At 42.8% G+C, this 15345-nt stretch overlaps 1 protein-coding gene across 3 annotated transcripts in view; it reads right to left on the bottom strand.

The window, feature by feature from the left end:
• Window positions 1–217: 217 nt before the first annotated feature.
• Window positions 218–15345, bottom strand: part of LRRC31 (leucine rich repeat containing 31) — a 30792-nt gene continuing 15664 nt past the window's right edge. For 2 of the 3 annotated variants that reach the window (XM_055410160.2, XM_055410170.2), the window contains 6 exons: window positions 12994–13161; window positions 12305–12472; window positions 11081–11245; window positions 7817–7984; window positions 4569–4736; window positions 218–2035 (listed from right to left, as the gene is read on the bottom strand). In XM_055410160.2, coding sequence (XP_055266135.2) covers window positions 1704–2035; window positions 4569–4736; window positions 7817–7984; window positions 11081–11245; window positions 12305–12472; window positions 12994–13161 — 1169 coding nt within the window. In that variant the 3' untranslated portion in view covers window positions 218–1703. The remainder of the gene's footprint in view (window positions 2036–4568; window positions 4737–7816; window positions 7985–11080; window positions 11246–12304; window positions 12473–12993; window positions 13162–15345) is intronic. The other variant, XM_055410185.2, reaches the window with a different exon arrangement.

The following is a 15345-nucleotide window of genomic DNA, read 5'->3' as shown; positions in this document are numbered from 1 at the left end:
TCTTTATTGTCTAAGCCACCAGGGAAGCCCTAAAATGAACCAAGATCAGCCATAAATTGGTCATTGTAAAAGCATGTGATAGTACATGGAGGTTCACTATACTACCATGACTGCTTTTAAAACTCTTAATTATGAAACAATTCATAAGACGTTCCAAAGAAATATACAGAAAGGTCCATGCACCCTTCACCCTTCCTCAGTGTTGACATCCCCCATGACTATAGGAATGGACATCAGTACCATCCACAGAGCTTATTCAGATTCCATCACTTATACATGCTCTTGTCACTTGTTTGTGTGTGTGTGTAGTCCAATGCAATTTTCTTACACGTAACTTTTGTGTAGCCACCATCACCATCAAGAAACAGAATTGTTCTATCACCACTTGTGCTATTACTCTTAGTCACACCTACCACCTATCTCTCTTCCAGTCCCTAACCTGTAATTTTGCTATTTCAGGAGGATCATATAAATGGAATCACATAGTAACACTTGGGGACTGGCTTTTTCTTTTGCATAATTCACTTCCAGTCCATCCAAGTGGTGCATGTAGCAATAGTTCATTCCTTTCTGGTTGCTGAGTAGCATTGCATAGTTTGCTCACCATTCACCCATTGAAACGTGTTTCTGTTTCCAGTTTGTGGCTAGTATGAATAAAGTTGCTCCGAACATTTACTCAGAGAAGTGAAGAATCATTACCTAAAACATCCCCATTTATACTAATCAAGACCTCCTCACCCTGATGACTTTTTCTTTTGGAATAATATTGATTTCAAATTCAACACGTCCTTCGAGCAATGATTATAATATGAATTACTAGTGTAGCAAGAAAAAAACAAAACATAATCTGATTAGAATATATCAGAATAGAAATGTGTGAGCAGATCCCTCTGCCATGCAATGAATTTCATGCTCTAGTAAGAGGAAACCAGAAATTCCCCAAATCACTGACAGCAACACAGGAACTTTAATTAATGAATTAAATAGGTTTTATGAGGCAAATTCCATGTCAAAGAAATGCTCAGAGATATTAATAATATATTAATTTGTTTATTTTAGCAACAAAATATTTTACTTTAACAAGGTATGTTTTTGATACTGGGTTTTGAATTTTTTATCACTTTTAATGAAAATCTGTATGTCAGTGACCATTATTTGTATTCATGGTTTGTATCTGAGATAAAAGGCAAGAGAACATAAAACAATAAACAACTGAAGGGCATACTTTCTGATGAAAATTACATTTCCATCAGACCACATTGAGACACATATAATAATAAAGATAACACGAAAATGTTCCACAGTTAGTGCCTTTCACATTGGAATTTTACACACTCACATAAATACACACCCTTATATTTAAAACATTTAGTAAAAGAGGCAGAAAATTCTAGGGAAAGAAAAAAGGAGATGCGTTACCGGAATCGAAACATTTTGTCAGGCCTTCCAAATAGAGAGTGAACTGACTATATATCCAAACAAATGAAAACCCATTGAAAAATGTCATCATTGTTTCATAAAATAGAGTATAAAGGCATGTTCATATTAGATTACCCTAGACATATATTTACAAAGCTCTTGTAACATAAATCACATTAAACAGCCCAGAAACTGGTATTCCTTTGACTTCACCAGGATTCACTCATGTTCTTTTCTTCCTCCTTTGGGTGACGTGTAGCTTAGTTGAGCCTTGGAAAGTCAGCTTACTGAAACCCACCATGGTCAAAGTGAATGCTGCTTCTGTGATCTTGGTCAAAGCCTTGTAGTTCTTCCTCCTGTGAAGCTGGGAGAAGCCACCTCTTCATTCCCACGTCAGTGATCTTGGGAAGTTTGGTCACGGCACTTAGCAAGTGTCTAAACCATTGTCCGCACTTCCTAAAAGTTGATGGCCGAAGGCTGATATCCAGCTCAGTTAATTCCTTGAGGAGCCACAGGTTTTGGCAGAAGATGGTCCATCCTGCCTCACAGATGCCGTCGTTATAACTCAGGTCCAGCTTCTGCAGCCTGACCAGGTGACCTGTCTGAATTACTGATACTGAAAAACAAAATCACTCTGCTAAAAGCCAAGAACACTTTCTAGTGCAACTGTTTCCCACTTCCAATAGTACAACACACTAGCTCCAGGATTTGTTATAAGAGTGGCACTAAGTAATAGAATGTTATTAGCTAGCAGTTATTTTCAGGGCATTTGAAATTACTCTGGTAACACCTCTCTGCATCCCATGTACAGCTTGAAAATGGATTTTTTTCTTGTTCCAAATTCCAACCCAAAGAATGTCTTTTCTGGTTGAGTTCATGATCTCTGCTCTCCTGGAGCCCCAGTTCTTGTTGCAGACTTTCTCTAATTAAATGTGATCTCACATTTTGCTGTTTAATGCTGTTTCATTATTCATTATTTACTCATTCTTCATTCAACAGTTATTTAATTGAGTAATTTCCATGGACAAAATATGCTTGGATAATTTCTGATTCATGGGGCAGTTTTTCCTTTTAATAGCACACATTAGGTAGTGTCACAGTGCTACCTAAAATGGCTCTTAATAAATAACTGTTAATGAGGAACTAAGAAAAGGAGCAAGGAGAGACACCCAGAGCAGACAGCATATGCTTCCCTTTTCAGCCAAAAGCAGGATTGGGTTATAGAAATGAGATGTGCAGAATCTCAGAGCTGGAAGGGACCCTGGAGGGCTCCTCATTCAACCTCTAGATGGATGATCAGAGAAGAATCCCTCTCACAGCTTCTCTAAGAGGGACCAGCCCAATTCTGCCTGAAGCCCTTTTCAGGCTGCCCCAGCAGAGGGAAGCAGCTCTCAGCTGGAGGAAGCCATGCCTCTGGACGCCATCTGACCTTGCCACTGCCTACCTGCTGGGAATCTCAGCTCCCTCCACATGCCAACCATGCAGTGTTGGACAACAGTCAGGTCCCCTCAAATGTCCCCCTGTTAGGACTAAACATGCCCTGGTCCTTCAATCATTTGTCAAACATCATGGCTTCCAGACCAAGTAAGATACTCCATTTCCATCAAGGCTTACTATAAAGCTTTAATAACCAAGACAGTATGAAATTGGTAAAAGAATAGATGCATAGACCAATGGAGGCTTCCCTGGCAGCTCAGTGGTAAAGAACTTACCTACATTTTCTTCTCACCCCCTTAACAGTATCTTTTGCACAGCATAACTCACCATTTTGATAAAGGTCTATTTATCAATTTGCTAATTTGGTGGGCAGAGCTTTCTGTGTTATATCTTAAAAACTTTTTGCAAAACTCAAGTTCCCAAGTATTTTTCCTAGATTGTATTCTAAAGGTTTTACAGTTACATTTTACTTATCCATTTTGAGTTATTTTTGTCCAAGTTGTGAGATATAGGCTGAAGTTAATATTTTTGTGTATGATAGCTCAGTTAATCAAGCACTGTTAGTTGAAAAGGCTTACTGAATTGCTTTTGCATTTTTGTCAAAAATCAATTGACCAGTTTGCAACCCCATGGACTGTAGCCTGCCAGATTCCTCTGTCCATGGGATTCTCCAGGAAAGAATCTGGAGTGGGTTGCCATTTCCTTCTCCAAGGGATTTTCCCTACCCAGGGATTGAACCCATGTTTCTTGTGTCTTCTGCACTGGCAGGCAGATTCTTTATCACTAGCACCAACTGGGAAGCCCTCATTAGTCATTAGGGAAATCCAAAATAAAATCACAGTGATTTATCCCCATCTTCTAATTACAGTGTTTTGAAAACATGTATTTATTCTAACTAGATTGAAATATCAAAGAACGGTGTGAATGTAACACGAATTTCTTGTTTGCTTACACGTAATTCATCCACAGGAAACACCAGGACTACATCCAGCTGAGCAAAGCCAGGAACAGGCATAAACAAAATCCACACATGCACAGCCCTCCCAAGGACAAGGAGCCTTTCCCATCCACATCCAGTTCCAACTTGCTATTCTATGTCAGCTAATCCTCCTCCTTCCACCACCATATCTGTATCTATCTCCTTCTTCTTTTTTTTAATGGTTGGCTGCACCTGGTGGCTTGCAGAATCTTAGTTCCCCAACTAGGAATAGAACCTGCACACTCAGAAGTGAAAGCGTGAAGTCCTAATCACTGGACCACAAGGAATTCCTCCATCTCATTTTATGAACCAGTCTCTACTGTGTATTTGGTTTTAGAACTGCCTGTGTCTATTTTAGGGCATCCCAGGTAGCTCTGTGGGTAAAGAATCTACCTGCAATGCAGGCAATACAGGAGACGCAGTTTCTATCCCTGGGTTGGGAAGATCCCCTGCAGGAGGGCATGGCAACCCATTGCAGTGTTCTTGCTGGAGAATGCCATAGACAGAGGAACCTGTTGGGCTACAGTCCATGGGGTTGCAAAGAGTTGACCATGACTGAAGTGACTGAGCACAAGCCAGCTTTCTCCCAGGCAGATGTCAGGGAGCAGGGAAGGTGCACAGAGGGCTTAACTCCAGGCCTCATTGCCTCCTCCGCCTCCCTTCCCCCAGGCTGGCAGGGCAGGTGCACTGGGCTCTGAGTGTCAGGACAGCTTTGGAACCAGAAGATACAAACCCAAGAGAGTCATGTCCTCTGTCACCAGGGAACAGCTGCTCAGCCTCAGCACTTGAAGAGACATTGAAAGCTTTAGTGTCTCCAGGAGCAGCTTCAGGTTGCCACCAATACACTTATTCCAAGAAAGGTTGATTATTTTCAGAGCAGGGAGGTGAATGGAGGCTTCGGCTGAAATTGACAGTGATAAGAATAGCAATAACTTAGACTTCCTTAGAGGTCATAAACTTTGAACTTGAGCAACCTAGGCTAGGGCAACAGATTATCACTGAGTTAAGACAGTTGTGGGCTTCCCTGGTGGCTCAGATGGTAAAGAAACCGCCTGCAATGCGGGAGACCTGGGTTCGATCCCTGGGTTGAGAGGATCCACTGGAAGACCCACTCCAGTATTCTTGCCCGGAGAATCCCCATGGACAGAGGAACCTAGTGAGCTATGTCCATGGGGTCACAAAGAGTCAGACATGACTGAGCAACTAGCACTTTCACTTTCAGAGACGTCTTAGTTGCAGCATGTGGGATCTAGTTCCTGACTAGGGATCAACCCTGGGTCCCCTGCATTGGAGTCTGGAATATTAGCCCAGGGACCACTAGGAGAGTCCTGAGATCCAGCAGTCTTTGGATTAAATTGGGTGAAAGAGGGACATCATTTCTGAATGTGGGCAGTACCCTCCACATTTCCTTGTTTCTCCTGCCTGAAATCCACGGATTCAATTTATGTTGTCTATTTTCATTTGGAAGAAATTTTGGAAACTTTAGAAAAGTAAAACTTGGTTAAATGGTTAATTCACTATCAACTGGCACTTCTTTCCTTCATCTCACGTTTAAGAAGGAGAAAGAGATAAACAGTTTTCTCATCTAGTCAAGATTTCCAGAGTGTGTCCTGGTTTTATATATCCCAATGGCTTCTGAAACTGAGACAAGGCCAAACCTTCCTAGAACTCTGAAACACCAAAATGTATTGTGTTTACTTAACTGCAGTTACAGAAACAAGGAAGGGAAATAGTGTATCTTGGAAAGATGTTTAAAGGAAATTGAAAGATTTTCTGCCTAGTTCTCAGTTTCCCCTAACATTAAAACTAAGCAGAGCAACTTACGAGGTATAGTCATTAATTACATTTTACATTTTCTTTCTAAAAAATGTTTGAGGGGTAGATATATATTCTTATTATAATATCTAATAAGAACACCCCTCCCACTCATATGATACAGAGACCTATCGATAAGAAATTGAACTTTTTCTTCTAAAAATGATATAGAGAAATATGTATATATTTACTTGATTTACTTCTTTTTTATTGTTGGTTTACTTCTTAATTCAAATGGAATAAAACAGATCTTCCTCGACTTATGGTGGGATTGCATCCTGATACAGAGAAGGCAATGGCATCCCACTCCAGTACTCTTGCCTGGAAAATCCCATGGACGGCAGAACCTGGTAGGCTGCAGTCCATGGGGTCGCTAAGAGTCGGACAAGACTGAGCAACTTTACTTTCACTTTTCACTTTCATGCATTGGAAAGAAATGACAACCCACTCCAGTATTCTTGCCTGGAGAATCCCAGGGACGGGGAAGCCTGGTTGGCTTCCGTCTATGGGGTCGCACAGAGTCGGACATGACTGAAGCGACTTAGCAGCAGCAGCATCCTGATAAGTTGAAAATATCTTAAGTAAAAAATGAATTTAATGCACCTAGGTCATCAGTATAGCTTTGCCTAACCTGGTGGGCTACAACAGTCCCTGGGGTTGCAAAGAGTCGGACACAACTGAAGTGACTTAGCAAACACGCACACAACCTACCTAAACATTCTCAGAACACTTATATTCATCCACAGTTGGGCAAAATCATCTTACACAAACCCTATTTTATACTTAAGTGTTGGATATTTCATGTAATTTATTGAATACTATACTGAAAGTGAAAACCAGAGTTGTCTGGGTACAGAGTGGTTGTTAAGTTTGCCTTTATGATAGTATGAGAGAGTATCATACCACATTATGTATCACTAGCCCAGGGGAAGATCAAAATTCTAAGTATGATTTCTACTGAATGTATATTGCTTTTAGAAAGTAAAAGTCATTCAGTCATGTCCAACTCTTTGCAACCCCATAGACTATATAGTCCATAGAATTCTCCAGGCAAGAATACTGGAGTGGGTAACTGGTCCCTTCTCTAGGGGATCTTCCCAACCCAGAGATCAAACCCAGGTCTCCCGCATTGCAGGCGGATATTTTACCAGCTGAGCCACCAGAGAAGCCCTTACATCATCTTAACGTCGAAAACTCTTAAGTCAAACCTTTGTAAGTCAGGGACTATCTGTAGATTCATGTCATGTGATGCAATTTAGTATAATATCTACTTGATTATGATTCTTTGATTGTGTAGCTATAATTGAAAAGAGTTATGCCTTCTGATGGCCCATCAGACTCACAGCAATCCCAATTTATATTGACCTCAGTGGAATTACAAGGTACTACAAATGTGAACCTCCAAAGTTGGTTATACAGCCATCCCTCCATATAGACAGGGATATTGTTTCCAGAATCCATCCATACTGAAATCCCTTATGGAAAGTGGCATAGCATTTGCACATAATATATGTGCATCCTCCCATATATATACTTTAAATCATCTCTGTGCTGTGATAAGTCGCTTCAGTTGTGTCCAACTCTTTTCAACCCTATGTACTGTAGCCCGCCAGGCTCCTCTGGCCATGGGATTCTCCAGGCAAGAATACTGGAGTGGGTGGCCATGACCTCCTGCAGGGTATCTTCCCAACCCAGGGATTGAACTCGGAACTCTTATATCTCCTGCATTGGCCAGTGGGTTCTTTACCACTAGCACCACTTATATAATACCTAACACAATATAAATTCTATCTATATAAACAGTTGCCTGAATGAGGCAAATTCAAGTTTTGCTTCTTGGAGCTTTTTGGAAATTTTTTTCCATAAATTTTTTCCAAATTATTTTTGACCTGCTGTCGGTTGAATCATAGATTTGGAACCCCTGGATACAAAGGGTCAACTATGCACACTTTAAATGTTAAAGGTTAAATTTGCAAAAGCCAGAAATCATCCATGTGGCCTTGAAAGTCACTTTTAAAAGAGCGTATTTTTTATTGAAAAGAAGACAGATTGATACTTCACTGTGCCTATGGCTGAGCCTTGGAATGAAATTCACTTGGAGGGAAACAGGCCTCCCTCTCGGGTGTTACTGTGCCAGTGTCTGCAGGGATCTGGAGAATCGCTTACCCAGGGCAGTAAAAGTCTCACACTTCAAAGCACAGTTGCTGATTATCAATGACTTCAACACTGGTAAAAATCGGAGCCTGCTGAGTAGGTTTTCAGAATAGCTGCCCATCTCTTTGTTGGCAGATAAATCCAATTCCTGAAGACTCGACAGTAAAGGGATAACCTGAGCTGTTAAAACATCAAGAGTGACATGGCTTAGGCAGCATCTCACAAAGGGTCTCGGGGTGTTGAGGTGCCACAGTCTTCTTGATCAGCAAGCATGGCTCTTGCCTATGTGACCCCTGCCCTCCCTCACACACCATTCCTCACCACACACGCCAGCCACTTTCCCCAGAATGCAGCTTGGGCTCTTCTCTAAGCCTCTCTCCAGGCCGGAAGTAAAGAGCCAAGACTTCGGGGACAGAGGAAACTGGCTTCTCATCCTGTTTGTTGCTAAAGAACAGTGTGGCTTTGTGTAAATTGCTTAACTTCTCTGAGCCTCTGTTTTCTCAATGATAATAACAACAATAACTACTCCATAGAGACAACGGGAAGATAAAATGACTTGGTATATATAAAGTGCCTGGTACAGGGCCTGGGACACATTAACTGCTCAGTTAATGTTTGATATGATCATTCTTTTCTCAGAATATAAGTCAGAAGTACTAGGAAGGCAATGAAATCAAGCAATCAGAACAGATGTCTGTTGGGACTTCTCTGGCATCCCAGTAGTTGGGACTCAACGCTTCCAATGCAGGGGGCCCTAGTTCAATCCGGGTTGGAGAACTAAGATCCCACATGCAGCTAATTTTTTATTTTTAAGTAAGGTATGTACATTGGTTAAAAAAAAAAAAATAACCAGATGTCTGTTGGTAAGAGCCCCAGAGTGGGGTCCTGAGGGCCCCTGCTGTGCCAGGAGGGACCCCTATTTCCCTGTCTTTCTGCTGCTTTTCCTGCTTTCTAGCCTTTGCCCTAGTTCTTCCCAGTGTGGGAAATATAGTTTTCTGGGACCCCTGTGGGACTAACTCACCTCCTCAGAGCCTTCCAGGGCCACCAAAGCCACAGGAACCCTGTGGTCACAATGACATTGCCCTATTCTCTTTTCCTCCCAGTACCCCTATTCCATGACTTGTTTGTGTATCTATTGTTCATACGCAAATCTTCTGCCTTCCCTCACTGAAGGTGAGCTCTGTGTGTAGAGGCTGCTTCCTGCCCAGAATGTGCATCAGAGTCTGGAAATCTGAGGCACAAACATTAGTGGAAGGAGAGAAGGACAGGAGAAAGGAAGGGGAAGGAAAGGGGAAAGAGGGCAGGTACTTGTGATCCCCACCAATGCAACCATTTCTGCCTCGTCTGATGCCCACAGCACGTTGTATTCACCATGTGTGGTAAGTCACTTCATTCACGTCCGACTCTTCGTGACTCCATGAACTGTAGCCCGCCAGGCTCCTCTGTCCGTGAGATTTCCCAGGCAAGAAAACTGAAGTGGGTTGCCATTTCCTTCTCCAAGGGATCCTCACCATGTATGTGGTTTATTTCTGCCCCCACCAAACTGAAGCTCCGGACTCAGAATTTCCCTTAGCCTGCAGCACAGGGCCTTGAACAATTAGATGGGAATTAGAAAGGAAATTAGATGGGAATTAGAAAGGAAACAATTCCCTTTCTTTGAAGCCATTGAGAATGAGCAGATAAAAGAATGTTCAATTCTTTAACATCACAAGGTAGAAAACAGGATGTATTTTCAATTCTGCCTTTTTTTAATTAAGTGGGAGGACCATGCAATTCTTATTAAATAACCATTACCTTTCTGGGGCCATTTACTCCTGTTGGTGTCTGTGAATCCAGATAATAGAGGCTAATCTCTTGGTTGCACTAGAAGTAACAATTCAAGTCCTCTAGCACTTTAATCTTCATCCGAGCAGCAAGATGAGATGTGAGGTTTGTGTTATTCAGTTGTAGCAGGGGAAATTCATTATTTGGAATCCAATGGAATGATAATTCAGGAGTGTCTCTGCAGGTATGACACTCCATAAGTAAAAAGATGCTTATCCCATCACAATCTCCATTTGAAGCTCAAAAAGGTATTGTTTACCATTTTTAAATCTTCATGAAAGACTCTAACTCATTTCATTTTCCCAAATTGAGGGATAAGAGTCTAAGAAACAAATTAGCAGGTCTAAAAGATCGATATTAGACCCAAAGACCTATTTTGCTGTTTTCTTCCCCCAACTGTACGAAAAATGACAAAAAATTTCTTTTTCTCGTTCTTTATTGATTGATTCATTCAATCACACATTCAACAAGCATTTGCTGGGAGCCAACTATGTGCCAGACCTTGTGGACAGCAATAGAGAGATACTGAAGAAAAGCATCCCTACCTAGGAAGAGCCCATAGTTCGGAGAGAAAGCAGAGCATGGCTGGTGTGCGTGGGAGTCAGCACAGTGTAGTTGCAGAAGTTGATGGGGGAAAGAAATAGAGAATGCAGTCAGAGTGACAGAGCAGGAAAACCATCTAGACTCTTGCAATAATCTAGGCATGAACTGACAGTAGGCTGGAGCAGGATAGTAGAGGTCTAAACAGTGAGCCAGGGTCAGATTCAGCATGTATCCTGAAGGTTTATTATGGCTGCAGATGGAAAACACCCTTAATCTCTATGCCTATGCTTGCTGTTTATTAGGGGAAACTGCATATGACTTAGCAGCAGCAGCATATATATTACCTGTTACAGGACTATACCTGTGACCTAAAATTGTAATTATGCACTATCCACTGACTTTCTGTAACTTCACCTTATCTAAGTGCCTTGGCATAACTTGTGAGAGAGAATGCCTCCACACCCTTCGTTTTGGCTTTCCCTCTACATCCTTCTTTGTAATATGCTTTGTGACATTAATAGATTCATTTCTAAACAGCCACAGGAATTCAAAATTTCTTCCTCGAGTGCCACATCTATCCTTCACAGATGTGTATAGGAGTTTAGATTCACTAACATTCACCAACTCAGTGGACGTGAGTCTGAACAAACTCCAGGAGATTAGTGAAGGACAGGGAAGCCTGGTCTGCTGCCGTCCATGGGGTTGCAAAGAGTCGGACATGACTTAGCAACTGAACAACAACAACATTTATCGGGCACCTAATATTTGCCAAATACTATATTGGGACATTCACAGAACTTTTATGATGTGATCCTCCCAGTAATTTCATAAACAGTACACCTCAGATTTGCCAGTTTCCCAAACACATGCCAAGGCTCTGAGAGTCCTCCCTCTGCAGCACCTACTCACTCAGGGACAACACGTCGTCCGCCGTCAGCGAGCACTGGCGAAGATCCAACCCCTCCAGGTGCTCCAGCGTGGCCAGCCCTGCCGTGTCTTCAAACCCTCCACCCAGCTCTTTGTTGCAGGAAAGGTCTAGTGTCCTCAGCTCACACAAGTATCTAAAGGCAGCATCTACAAAGAAAGTCAAAATCCCACTCTGTCATATTACAGGACAGTCAGCAGGAGTGGAGCAGGGGAGGGGGCAGGCGTGGAGAAGGGAGACTGAGAAAATACATACACTGTCATGACAAAACCCCAAATGGAGGGATAACTGTCTGCTTTGTACCACTAACCCCTTTGGACCTGACAATGGCTTCGAACACTCTCCCTATGACCTGAATTGATTGCCAGTTCTTTTGCTCAGATTTCTGCAACTAATGGTTCTTCCTCTACTATCCTTGAGCATTGGTACATTAGCAGCATTCTAGACTTAAACTGCCAAGGAGGATAGGACAGAAGATGCTGCTGCTGCTGCTAAGTCACTTCAGTCGTGTCTGACTCTGTGTGACCCCATAGACGGAAGCCCACCAGGCTCCCCCGTCCCTGGGATTCTCCAGGCAAGAACACTGGAGTGGGTTGCCATTTCCTTCTCCAATGTGTGAAAGTGAAAAGTGAAAGTGAAGTCGCTCAGTCGTGTCCGACTCTTAGCGACCCCACGGACTGCAGCCTACCAGGCTCCTCCATCCATGGGATTTTCTAGGCAATAGTACTGGAGTGGCTTGCCATTGCCTTCTCCGGGACAGAAGATGAAAGGATAAAAATACATTTCACTTCGTATTCTCGTGTAATGTGGGTACTCTACATAGCAGAGTAAATTTTAACTACAGATGTCACTGAAACTGTTTTTGTCAGCACCAATTCCTTCCTACTACTAAGCATAAAATAATGCTGGCACTTTCAAAAGTAAGAGAGAAATGGAGAGCTTTAGTAGCACACTTTTATTTTGCACACTGTCTCTCTCAAATCTAAAATACGCTGGCCTTTTCGGAGCTGGCCATTTAGTTTTGTAATTGTAAAAATACATGCTCGCTGTAAAAGATTTGGAAAATCAATAAAACTTGAAGATTTAAATTACCCATGATCTCATTCCCCAACCTAACCTCTGTTTCTAGTTTGTTATATTTCCTAACAGCTTAAAAAATTAAAATGTAAAGTAAAATGATATAGAAGCTTCAGTCATTGCTAACTCACCCAGTAGCTTGACACTCTTTTGTGACAATCCACATGAATGTAACTTCAAGACTTTCAGGTTTGGGGTACTTTTTAGTCCATGAGCAATACTATTGAGACTGCCACCGATGTTTCTGTTAATAGAAAGATCAAGTACTTCAAGTTTTTGCAGTCTAGGTAGCAACTGACCTGGAAGGAAAGAAATCCAAAGAACAGCTCAGTAAAGATGCAGGGTGTGGGACTTCTCTGGTGGCCCGGTGGTTAAGAATCTGTCAGCAATGCAGGGGACACGAGTTCTATCCCTGGTCTGGGAAGATTTCATATGCCTTGGGGCAGCTAAGCTTGCAAGCTGCAACTATTAATATTGAAGCCGGTGCTCTGAAGCCCACAAGCTGTAGCTACTGAGCCCAAGAACCCTAGAGCCAGTGCTCCGCAAAAAGAGTAGACCCACTCACCACAACTAGAGAAAGCTCACTTGCAGCAATGAAGACCCAGCACAGCCAAAAAAAACAGATGTGGGCATGAAAGTTGGGACAGGCGGGGAGTGGGGGTGGGGGGAGTGTTACATCTTCCTGTGACCTGGGATATCATCGTGAGCTACTTTTTCAATTCAGGGTGAGAGGAAACACAGCCAATGTCAACACCCAAGCTCTCCAATTATGGGCATCTTCACATTTTTCCTGGGAAGGATTCTACCAAATTCTACTTACCCACAAACACCCCATCTTCTGATGTGAGAGTACAGTCCACGAGCTCAAGTGTTTGTATCTTGCTCCCTTCTTGCAACGTCTGAAGGATCAGAGGCAAGTTTCCTCCCACTTTACTGTTCCAGGACAAATTCAACTCTTCAAGTTCAGGCAGCACTTTAAGTGCTTCTCCTGTTTAAAAAAAAAAAAAAGTTCCAAAGATCAGGTTGGTTGCCAAGTTCACAAAGCAGGGAATTCATTTCAAAGTCAATACAACCATCATTTACAAAGTATTGAAGCCAGGCCAGGTCCTGGTTAGATGCCAGGGAACAAAGAGGAGAAAAGGAGCCAGTTCCTACCCATGACCAGCAGGGTGAGCTTCTAGGCACAGCCAGAGTTCTGAAGCCACGCTCATAAGCAAAAATTGTAAAAAAAAAAAAAAAAAAAAAACACACAAAAAACAATAAAAACAAAAACAAGCAAACTACCTGTCAGTAAGGTGTGTGTGTGTGTCTTAGTCACTCAGTTGTATCCAACTCTTTGCGACCCTATGGACTGTAGCCCGCCAGGCTCCTCTGTCTGTGGGATTGTCCAGGCAAGAATATTGTAGTAGGTTGCCATTCCCTTCTCCAGGGGATCTTCCTGACCCAGGAATCAAACCCAGGTCTCCTGCATTGCAGACAGATTCTTTACCTGAGCCACCATGATTTTACCAAATCGTTTTTATGGTAGTAAATAGTTCTACCAGTCCATCTACTTTCTCTCATCCACTGTCTTTAGGGATCATTATTGCTGAGAAGCTTGTCCAGAGTTAGAAATATAAAAGATTTAGAAAATAAAGCATGAAGATTTAAATCACCCATAATTTTATTCCCAACATAACCACTGTTATATTTCAGCCAGAAAGAAAGTGAAAGTGAAGTCTCTCAGTCATGTCCGACTCTTTGCGATCCCTTGGACTGTAGTCTACCAGGCTTCTCTGTCCATGGGATTTTCCAGGCAAGAGTACTGGAGTGGGTTGCTATTTCCTTCTCCAGGGGATCTTCCTGACCCAGGGATTGAACCCAGGTCTCCTGCATTGCAGGCAGACACTTTACCCTCTGAGCCACGCACTGGCCATCACAGAGGAAAAGCTCACTCTGACATCAAGAATATCACATACAACTGATCCAACCACGGCAGGGAGGAATGAGTAAGAGAGCACTAGGCATTAGCAGCTCATAATGCCTTGGGATGCAAGCAGCTCATGACAGCCCTGGGGTAAAGAAGAATGCAGTAAGCTGGGATGAAAATTAACATTTCTGGCACCATTTCACACAAGAATCACTTGAGGGCTACAGAGTGGAAGCCGGGAGAGAATGGGGGATCAGTCTTTAGGAATGATTGCCATTGCTTTGGGGGCAGAACAGAATGGTGAGCTGCACACATGGAAAATGTACTTTCTCAACATGTGGAGTCAATCTGAACACCAATTAAGAGTGTTGGAAGGTCCACTGAATCCAGAAACCTCTATTCTACTTCTGGATTCTGGGTGTGAGCTTCTGCCACTGATTATTTATTCTATGGTTTAAGGTTTTTCAGGCTTCCCTTGTGGCTCAGCTGGTAAAAAATTCACCTGCAATGCGGGATACTTGGGTTCGATCCCCGGGTTGGGAAGATCCCCAGGAGAAGGAAAAGGCTACTCACTCTAGTATTCTTGCCTGGAGAATTCCATGGACTGTACAGTCCATGGGGTTGCAAAGAATCAGACATGACTGAGCAACTTTCACTTTAAGGTTTTTGGAGTCCGAGAGTCCCGCTTAAAAATGCAAATTCTTCAGGAAGTTTAACAACATAAGCCGATAAACAGGTATCATTTTGTCTGTCATTGCCAGTCAACAGGGTGTGGCTTTGAATAGCCCTGAGGGATGCCCAGGATCAGGGAGAAAGAGGGCATGATTGTCTGTAATACATCTAATATTGCAGCGCTATACACTGCCATCCTGCACCAAGCAACTGTAACAGGTGTAATAATGTTGGAACGACTCCTGATTTATGCTTTCTTAACAGTAAACCATTTCGGAGAAGGCAATGGCAAGCCACTCCAGTACTATTGCCTAGAAAATCCCATGGATGGAGGAGCCTGGTAGGCTGCAGTCCGTGGGGTCGCTAGGGGTCGGACACGACTGAGCGACTTCACTTTCACTTTTCACTTTCCACTTTCACACATTGGAGAAGGAAATGGCAACCCACTCCAGTGTTCTTGCCTGGAGAATCCCAGGGACTGGGGAGCCTGGTGGGCTTCCGTCTATGGGGTCACACAGAGTCGGACACGACTGAAGTGACTTAGCAGCAGCAGCAGCAGCAACAGTAAACCATTTACGTTCCTGCTCTTCT

The sequence above is a fragment of the Moschus berezovskii genome, chromosome 1, assembly GCF_049115385.1.
Source record: "Moschus berezovskii isolate FMDL1 chromosome 1, NW_MosBer_1.0, whole genome shotgun sequence".
Taxonomy (NCBI): domain Eukaryota; kingdom Metazoa; phylum Chordata; class Mammalia; order Artiodactyla; family Moschidae; genus Moschus; species Moschus berezovskii.
The sequence above is the reverse complement of the archived record's forward strand: the minus strand, read 5'-3'. Positions and strand labels throughout refer to the sequence as shown.